This window comes from Conger conger, chromosome 17 (genome assembly GCF_963514075.1).
Source record: "Conger conger chromosome 17, fConCon1.1, whole genome shotgun sequence".
Classification (NCBI taxonomy): Eukaryota; Metazoa; Chordata; class Actinopteri; order Anguilliformes; family Congridae; genus Conger; species Conger conger.
In genome coordinates, this window is record NC_083776.1 from 12,699,689 (window position 1) to 12,710,126 (window position 10,438).

General features: G+C 40.9%; 1 protein-coding gene across 1 annotated transcript; it reads right to left on the bottom strand.

Moving 5' to 3' along the window:
* Positions 1-5,625: 5,625 nt before the first annotated feature.
* LOC133116394 (uncharacterized) lies at positions 5,626-10,212 on the bottom strand. The gene is made up of 8 exons (XM_061225884.1): positions 9,631-10,212; positions 9,381-9,531; positions 8,875-8,999; positions 8,187-8,285; positions 7,047-7,243; positions 6,828-6,891; positions 6,461-6,523; positions 5,626-6,141 (listed from the first exon to the last, which is right to left on the bottom strand). The coding sequence occupies exons 1-8, from the start codon at positions 9,850-9,852 to the stop codon at positions 5,965-5,967; spliced, it is 1,098 nt and encodes a 365-aa protein (XP_061081868.1). The 5' UTR covers positions 9,853-10,212; the 3' UTR covers positions 5,626-5,964.
* Positions 10,213-10,438: the final 226 nt, after the last annotated feature.

A 10,438-nucleotide genomic window follows, 5' to 3' on the forward strand; every position in this document is an offset into this window, starting at 1 on the left:
CAGTAACACAAATAACCACACATTACAACAGTGGTATTCTCTGGAATATCTCTGAACACACAACATATAAAACATGTAAGTGGATAGGCTACAGCAGCAGAAGACCAATGAATCTAAAATACAAGTCTAATAAATATCTAATATAGTGCTCACTGAGTGTATGTGTGGTGACAATATCAAAGATGTGAGTGTGCAGTTCGGATAAAAACGGTCATGTCTGGAGCTCACTGTGAAGTATATTTACTGTTCTTATTAAACATCCTGGAAATATGTCTGGCTAAAAATGTCAGGAACAGAGCATAGCATTTAACACAATTTTTATACACAAATTCCTCAATGGCTGCCAAATTTGCAAAGCTGTCTGGAACAAAATGTATGAACAATGTATGCTACATGCTATACTGAACATGCTATGATTTTCCACAGAGGAATTACATTATTTATTTTTTTATAATGTGAATACAAAATAATTTTCTGATCTTTCAAGCAAATATCTTTTGTGCTGTTCCATATTGCTGAGATCATACGCAAATTTCCAAATCCACCAAACCGAATACTTTTAATGCTGAACTGGAAGAGTGGGGGGTGTACACACACACCACACGGATGCATATACACATGTGTGTGTGTATGTGTGTGTTGTGTGTGTGTGTGTGTACATGCATCTGCATGTGCATGCATGTGTGTGTGCGTGCGCATGTGTGTGTGTAAAAGCTTAAAAGGCTTCCGGCCTGGTCTGATTGTATCATCTAATGAAAAATTGTTTCTTTTGCTAAAACGTTTCTTGAAAACACATGCTGCATGTGGGGCCTGGGGTCCAGTGATGTAGCCATCAGTGATAGGGCGCCTGCTCTCAGAGTCACTGGGGAGCCCGGGTATGTGATTCCAGAGAGTAAGCAGTGTGGAAGGTCAAGTGAGACACTCGACTGTCTGGAATAGGAAACCACCATCAGCCAAGACAGTTATATACTCGCTGAAGGTGTCCAGCCGAAGCAGATATGGTTGTGTAAGAAGCTCTTTATTGTTTCTGCGCGTGCACATGGGAGTGCATGCGCAGTTCATTTCGCCTCTAAATGTTTATGGACTGTACATATTTGGACGATAGGAGAAACTGTTCCACCCTCGAGCTCCCCAGGAGGATATGATGCAAGGCCGAGTACATTTCCCCCATAAATGGCTGCCATAAATATGGGCACCTCACTCCTGTGTGAAAACAAACAGTGCTGTTGGCTCAGATTCTCAGCCTCTGCAATGCTCAGTGCCCCTGCACATCCGCTCCTGCCTACTGAATGCATTATGTACGTATATGATATGACGATTATCCTCTCAATCTGATAGTGAATGCGAATATCATATGATGCGTATGATCTACGATATAAATGGTAACTACCAAATTTGTTGTAGGCTGTTCATATTAATCACCGAATAGTTTTTTGTGAACATTATCTACTGAATGTGATATAAGGTGTGAATATAATCTCTTGAATGTATTCCAACAGAGATGAGAAAGTGGCTAAGTATAACTCCCATCAGAGAAAAGCAATATCTTGAGCAAGAAAAACCATTGAGCGTAACACATAGCTCATAGCATATTCATAGCATATTCTGGCAACCAAATTGTATTATTTTTGTTGTCTGCCAGTTTGATGAGTTCCCCTTCAATACATTTAGTTTATTATCCCAATCTCTTTTCCCATTAACTGAATCAGTCTAGCATCCAAAAATTATTGCTTGCTTCTGATCCCATCAAATAGTAACGTATTTGAGATATTACATTAAGCTTTGGGACCCTTGAAAAGCACATATTTTCTTGCCACATGGTGTCACTAAGATTTACACTTGTCATTTCAATCTTTTTTTTTTTTACTTGCGGCAGTGTGGACATCAAAGAAGGGGATTGTCTGGTCCATACAGCAGCCATCTTAGGACAAACACCTGAGTCCAGCCCACCTCTCCACGTCGATTTTTGACCACCTCAGTTACCAAGGGAGAGGCTGTACATCGCTTGGCAGTTAAAGACCAAAAATAGCACAGAAAAGACCAGAAGGGCACACCTTGGAATTGACCAGAAGCTCAATTGACTACTGAGAAGAAGCTCAAACAGAGCTGTTGGTTCTGATGTGGCTCATCCATCCATAAAGTATTGTGCTAAAATCCTCTCCACAGCCATTCATCAACTGGCGGGATGTGTGGAGAAGGACAAAGGATACTTCTCTCCCAAGCTTCTCACACTTGTGTCAGGGACAGAAATAGATAGCGTCACATCACAAATGACATGCCAAATGTTGATTTTGGGATGACGTCAATTCATATATCGGCTCACAGCAGATGTGGCCTGGTGGAATTTTCAACAGAGACATTGTTAGAAGCATTGCTTGTTTGAATATAGGCAATGCTGCTATGTAGGCTTGGTCCAGCCAAGGCACGCAGACTAATGGTGGGTGAAGAACAGTGTGTTTTACCACTTAAAAGGAGGCTGAGAAAGGGCAAATAGACTGGCTAAGTAAACCTGCTGCTTTTTCAAGCTCATAACATAACATAACATAACATACAACATAACCTAAAACAATGGCAAGAACAGGCCATTCAGCCCAGCAATGCTTGCTTTTTCCTACCACTAAAGTATACCTACTGCTTAGTTTGCCTAAAAGCTAAATAGTATCTAGCCTGGTCTTGAAAGCCCCTAGTGTCCTGGCAAGCTATTCCACACAGTGACCACTCTCTGTGTGAAAAGATACTTCCTAATATCTGTGCGGAATTCATCCTTTGCCAATTTCTATTTCCATTCATGTTATGTGTAGCAGCTTTCACTGGCATTGCATGTAGCAGCTTTCTCTACTCTTGCAACAATGTACTGTATATTTAGATATGTGAAGGCCGTGCCTGTTTTAACCAATGTACTGTATATCCTTTTACTCCAGCCACTAGAGGGCCTTCTGTTGGGTTGCTTGGTGGTTTATGTGATGGTTTAACAATTGTCATGGAAGCATAGAATAATGGTTAGGGAGTGGGCTTGTAAAGGTTGTAGGTTTGATTTCCACGTGGGAAACTGCTGTACCTCTGAACAAGACGCCTGACCTGAATTGATTTAGCAAATATCCAGTTCTATGGATTGTATATTAGCTGCAAGTGTCTCTTCATGAACTTGCAGTACTACACAATCCATCAAAGCTTGCTTGCTTCATTAGCAATGGTAATGACTCAAAATTAATTTGTTTGTTAGCTTTTCTGCTAAAAATAGCAATAAATAACACTATTGGGGGGAGCAGGCCCTTATTCCTGCTGTAGCTTGCATGCACTGTTCAAATATACGGATTCAAATGCAAAATACTTTTACCGTTTGCTGTATGATTCATGCTTCCATTGCAATGATAATTTGGGATGATAAAACTGATGAGTATTGACAATATCTACAGTCATGGCCATAGAATAAAAAGTACAAGAGAACCCGAAGATGAGGTGGGTCTGATTTACAATGGCTGGTGGAAGAGATGGATTTAAGACTGCAGAAACAGTCATCGTGAAATATTTGAAGGAAACTACTTTTTAAGACATTTTGGTGAAAATCTGTAAAAAATGCAATACTGTTTCCTAACAAAAACATATTGCATATGTAACATATACTGTACATATTTTATAATGTAGTATACCATAATAATAATTAAGTAAATAAGTAAACAGTACAACTACAATTAAGTAAGTTTCACTTTGAGTGAAAGTTATTTCTGAAATCTGTAACATATGGAATATATTTGGAATTCATTACAAATACATTTCTTGTTTTTCATAAGTCATGGTTTATAATCTATTGACATTTTCCACAGACAAGACTTTCGTGTTTACAATATTTCTTCAGCACAGACACCCAGTAGTGTGTATTGACTGTCTCTGTCTGGCCCATGCAGTGGGCACTGCAGGGGGGTTAAGGGGTCTACAGAGCAGCAATGTGCGCATAGCGAGACAATATGTACCCTAAAACACCCCCGCAGCAATGGAAGGATCCTGTCATAGCAGAGTTTGAGTCCTCTCTGTGTATTTCTCCATGTTCATACCGCTCTGCTAATGGAGCAGAATACAGACACTTCCACCCATCTGGCCAGCACCAGTGCTATCCAGCCTGAGCCAAACATGCCGACACGGGGGGTGGAGAAGGAGGACGTGGGGCAAAGAATGTGTGCAGGGTCGGAAAATTATAACCATCTCCTCCTGTGTTTTTTTGCGATTCTCTAGACATACAGACCCTCTTGGCTTTATTTAATCTGGACCACTTTGTTTTACTTTGGTTTTCCGGTTTGCCGCATGCAGGCTACAGGATAAAGTAAATGTATTTGCTTTGTTTGATCAGAATGATAGGCATGTTGTGTAATATTTTAAATATGACTGTGTTTAGTGCTTCACATTCTATCAGTGGAGACGTGTGCTGACAGTTTCATCCATTTTACTCAATGACAGAAAAATAAATGAAATATAAATATAAAAATAAAATAGCAGCCAAATTCCGTTTCGTTCTTCTGATTGACAATTGATGATTGAAGAGAATCAGGACTACGCTTCCAAGGAAAACGGAGTTTGTACTGGAAATGGTGTTACCAGCTGCGGACAGTGTTGGTTTAATTTGACAGGACAGTTCCTGCTTCATTGCCGTGATGATGGAGTTTCTTCATCTGCGCAATAGCAACATCCCACGGCACAATTGTTTAAATCAGATAACAGAAAAGCACTGGCTTGTGCATCAGGTGAATTACGTAGCAAACGCAATTCCAAATAAACTCGAATCTAAATCCTATTTGCGAAGCGCAATATTCTTGTCGCATTCATGTCGTCCTGCAATTGCCTCCAGTACACATGGGAATATAAATCCTCATTTCACTTCCTGACTCATCTTCCTTAATAAAATGGAGTATGGCTTGAAGTGCCTTTCCTAATGATAACATTTCTTAGAGGCTTGTTTCTCAAGTATTACACTCCAGTGGGGCATGTTCTCAGTGCTTTGTATGCGTTTTGAGTCAGTACTACTGCTTGTGACCAAACAGCCAAAATGTATGGAAATGTAGTCTGATTTTCAAACACAACTTGTGGTTTCATTAACATGACATGTTTGAACCCTTATCATTTATTATCGTTTCAATATACACTCAATTAGCACTTTATTATGTATGTTGTTGGTTATTCATGTAGCATTGCCCCCCACCCATTCAATGTAAAGCAGTCTTGAGATCCTTACATGAAAGCTGCTGTACAACTTAACGCCATTACTAAGTTGTTTGTGGGCAAAAGACTGGAACACAACATTGAAGGGACAGAACCCAGAACCCTTGTAAATACGGAACACGGACTGAAATAAAAACAGCTTTTCTGGGTTCTGGGTAAACTTATCCAGCTAAATCAGTAATCCTGCTTTTTGATATACCCCCTGGTAGTTCTAGAATTGTTTGGGTGCACGCAAACCCCAGTGTTCTCCCCACCAAGAAACCTAATGCTGTACTTGCATGTGCATACATACATATTGTTACTTCTTTCGTTCAATTGGATGCATTTTATAGTTGCTGTACTGCTGCCCTCTACTGGTGAAAAGAAATATATAAGACCGGTACAAGTAGGAAGAAAAACGTCAACTACGCAATCTCCCGTCACAGTACTTTATTGCACACTTCAAAACACCTAGACCATGTCAATGTTCCAAGTATTTACATAATTGACGTCACTATAGAAGACTCTATAGGACAATTTGATTCACTATTACGCTCCATTACTATAATACGATTTCAGTAATATATTTCAATTAGACACAATAGCCATACTCGAATAACCAGAATATAAAAAGTCATTATACCTCAGAAGAGCATCCTTCATCTGATATCAACACACACTGAATATAAAACCAAGTTTATTTCACATTTATGCTGAAGAGACATATTGATACAAAACACCAAACAAATAAATATATGTTCGAGGACGAGCGAGTCAGGTAACAGAACGGATTTTCCTCAAAATGGCCTCCCTCTCCTGGAAGTTATCCTTCCGTTTAGCAATCCTTCTGGAGCGTCGGAGGACTTTGTCCATGTCTACCTCGCTCTCATCCTTGGTAGGCTCAGGGACCTTATGCACCTCCATCTGTTTCTGTGTGGCTTGCAAAGCATTCTGGGAAACCAAGAGTGTCAGTGAAGTAGATACAAATAGTATGAATAAAAAGCCTAAGATTATCTATTTATTACATCTCAAACATTCATTGTCTCATTAATTTTGGGACATAAAATTGGTTGCAGTAATAACAGGGATCAATTAAGAGACTATTATAATTCCCACAAAACATGACAGATGACCACACATGAAGCTCATCTACAGTTTCATTCATTTTAATTTTTAACTAAATGTACAGCTCTACTGGAAAACATTTCCTAAAAAATCGAAATTGAATTATCCTTGAGGCAGCTGCAGTACAAATGTGAAGAGCACAAACCTCTGCCTGCAACAACTTTGACTTCAGCTCAGCCAGTTCGTTATTTAGCCCGTCTACCTTTGCCTTGAAGAGAGGAGAAAGGGTACAGATGTTATGGAGTTAGATAAGGTGTAGAGTATGCCGTTTACAAATCACATTTCTGTTCCCACGCCATTTAGGATGGTATATTTCCAAGGCTATTTCTCATTGTATATGACAAAAGTGAATGAAAAAGTAATGCACCCTCCCCTCTGGGTCTATGAATGTGAGTATTTTACTTCCATCCAAACATTTCCAGAATGAAAACACTAAAGTGTTTTAAAAGATTGCAGAAGGTCAACTATAAAAGCCAATTGTGTTTTTTACTCATCCAGAAGAGAAAGTGTACCTGTTTCTGGAGTATTTCATTCTCCTGTTGCTCTGCTTCCCTGCTCTGCTTTTCCTGACATTTCCTAGGACACAAACAAAACCAGTGTCAAAAACAAACACCAGAATCAAACAAAAACAGTGCCACAAACAAAAACAGTGTCACAAACAAACACCAGGACACTGAACTATTCTGCGGCTACTCTGCAGATAAATAAGGAGAATGTGGGCCATGCACTACCTGAGTTTCTGTGCGGCTGTCAATTTTTTCTCTAGTTCTGCTACTTCCAGCCTCTCCTGATGTACATCCTGCTGAATCTCTGCTCCCTGGATCTGTGCCAGGAGAGATTTGGGGTCCAGGGCCTCCACTTCCGCTGCCCCAAGCCTCTGAGAGAGGAAGTCTCGGGCCAGGTGCACTGTCGAAGCTACGGCAGCGGCCTGAAAACAGCCAATCAAATGTCAGGAATGCAAATCAGCCAAGGGCGTATGCCGTTTATGTATGGGGCAGGCAGTAGCCTAGTGGCTAAGGTACATGACTGGGACCCAGAAGGTTGGTGGCTCAAGACCTGGTGTAAATGTTAAATGTTTATATAGCATTTATATAGCACCATTTATCCAAAGCACTGTACAATTGATTATTCATTTATTATTATTCATTACTCATTTACACAAACTCACACACACCAACCCTGCAAGGCACCAATCAGCTCGTCAGGAGCAATTGGGGGTTAGGCGTCTTTACATTACATTACAAAGAATTTAGCAGAAGCTCTTATCCAGAGCGACGTACAACGAAGTGCAGATCGAACACAGGAACAAGTGTGAAGAGGACCCTAGAGGACAGTTCCGAGTCCTAGCATGACCATACAGATACAATTGGAACCCTTGAAGAATACATCAACTTACGAACTAGCATACCACAGTTGGCAGCTAGAATACCCCGGAAATAACAATACAATATCTATATATAACTATATATAAGTGCCATTATAATCTAAAGCATATACAATAATCATGGTAGTGAGGTAGGGAGGGAAAGGTGCAGCCTGAAGAGATGAGTCTTCAGTCTGCGTTTGAAATTGGTCAGAAACTCTGCTGTTCTGAGAACCCCAGGAAGGTCATTCCACCATCGTGCTTGTACGAGGAGCTGAGTGGAGTAGGTGGTGAGGAAGGGTCGGATTCTCCGGATTCACCAGGGACACTTCGACACACCCAGCGCGGGAACGATCTGGCTACCCTCCGACTGCTCTTACCTCCTGAGCTAATGTTGCGTCAACAAATTCTTATCATATAATCATTATTAAGTAATCTAATGTATGTAGTAGTAGTATTTTCTTTTGGACAAAGGATGAAATGATTCACCAAAGATATGAAAACTCACCTCTGGGTGGTTGGCCAGGAGCTTCCCTCTGCTGGCCAATGTGTGGCCCCTCTTCTGCTGTTCCACGGTCAGCTGCTTCCGCAAGACACTCAGCTCGTTCTGAAACACAGAGCCAGGGCTGCTACTGAGCACTACCGAATGCAGTAGCAAGGCAACTGGGCTAGTAAGAGGCTGTGGCTATCATTTCCAGGTGGGGCACAGCAAGTTGTCATTCCAAGAAGGCTTTCCAAATGCCTAAATGTGAATTTAGCTATTTCCTCATCTCTTGGTACCACTATGCTGAATGGAGATCTCCTGGGAGGTGCATCTGGGTACATCACAAGTTCATGATGCAAAATTTACAGTGGATGTTGCAGTGTCTACAAGCAAAATTAAGTTGAGCAATGTAAAAGAGCAATGAGGATTGCTTTTAAGGTTTTAAAGATAATAGACAATCCAGGTTCGGAATTAGGCTTTTGATTTCTCTTGGAATCATTTGCTGAGCAGAAATGACTATTACCATTGTCTTATTCAAAGCAAGCAGCCTCAAGCTAGAAAGAATGATCACCTCTCTTCAAAAGGGGTTGAGAACAGGAGCAGAGCAGAAAAAAGGACTATCACATTTTAAAGACCTCAGTGGATTTTGCATCAATATTAGAAAATGTTGCATACATTGGGTATGGTTATAAATGAGCAATAGGTTACACACCTTCATCTGCTGGACTAGTCTCTTGGTTTTGGTGTTCTCCACAAACTCAAGGTCTTCCTGCGTCCACTGATATCCCACCATTGTCTTAACGAAGCAGTCTGGACTCATTTCCTCAGGCTGTTTTGCTGAATTTGGGGAAACCCAAATTGAAAGACAGGAAGATAACACTCACACGTCATCACTGAGCAGAAGGAGCTCGCCATATCCGAGGCATGAATCAAAGTGGTGGTGCTTGAATGGTGCATTTTTAAACAAAAAGATCAATAAGGTAGTGGTTGTAAGTAATTGTGAGCAATATTGTCCAATTATACTATTATATTAAAGTTGGAAGTTGACATTACAGCAAAACGAAGGATTGATGTTGGGAGGACTTTTCACGCGTTTTCAGGGCACAGTCTCATTTCTCATATGGTAACTTATTGCACCTCCATACAGTGGTTGACAGCCAGAAGAGTGGGTTACCGAAACTCAATGATTGGCGTCAGAGGCGTGCCGTCCACACTCACTTGTAACAGAGATGGTGCTTGGTCTCCGAACGAACTTTCTCTGGAGTCCTTCATCCGTTTCCCTGTGTTCAGGAACTACGCCTTTACCGAATCCATCTTTCACTGGATTGTCCCTAACCTCTATGGGAAAGCAGCCTGAATACGGAGTATTCTGTTGGGAGTAAAAGATTAGCCAATTAGCCAATGTTAGCTGGAATTGTTATCAGCACATTCAAATGGTATGCGTGCTTGCATCCGTGTTTACATTTACCTCGTCATTTATCCCATGCTTACTCGCCAGAATATCCCTAGTTTCGATCTCATTTTTCTTTTCTCCGAGTGAGGTTCTCTTCACGGGAGTACGAGGCAGCTGTCTGCCTGTCGGAATCGTGCCTAACACAACCCCCCTCGGGCTTCGGGGCTGGCCGCAGACATTGGAGTTCTCCAGGCGTGATGCACGAACTTTATCGGCGTTGCTCTTCTTGACCGACATAATCGTCCTGTTGTCCTCAGTGTGGCAAGTCAATGTGTCACAGCTCGTATTTCCGTTTGAGTTCAGGTTGATTAAAGCTGTAACTAATTGAACTAAACTTAACTTGCTACCACAGTATAACTTTCGGTAAAATATAGGCTACAGATGGTAAACGAAATTTCCTAACTACAAACTATCCAGTTAACGTTATGTCAGTTTTCTCTGAGGCGATGCCTTTACTAGTCCGCAAAGATAGTTCGTATAAAGATATAAAGGTATAAACTATCTTTATTTTTCTGCTTCTTTTTTGTTCTGAAAATATAGGTAGATACTGTTTTCAACTTGTGCCGCGCAGTGTTGGCTGACGGGACATCTATGACCCACTTCCTGTTAACGAGCTGCAAACACCATAGAATTTAAGTGATTATACAGTCGAGTTCTCCAGTCGCTCGCAAACTCCAATGGTTACCAGAGGTATAGCAAGCATCTGGTGGTAAAAGGCTAATTTCCGAGTTGAAGTCCATCCCCTGACGAATTTATGCTATTTTGGTTCAGTACATTTAAATTCTAAAATGTCTTCACACGGAACTAATTCCTGTCCTAGAAA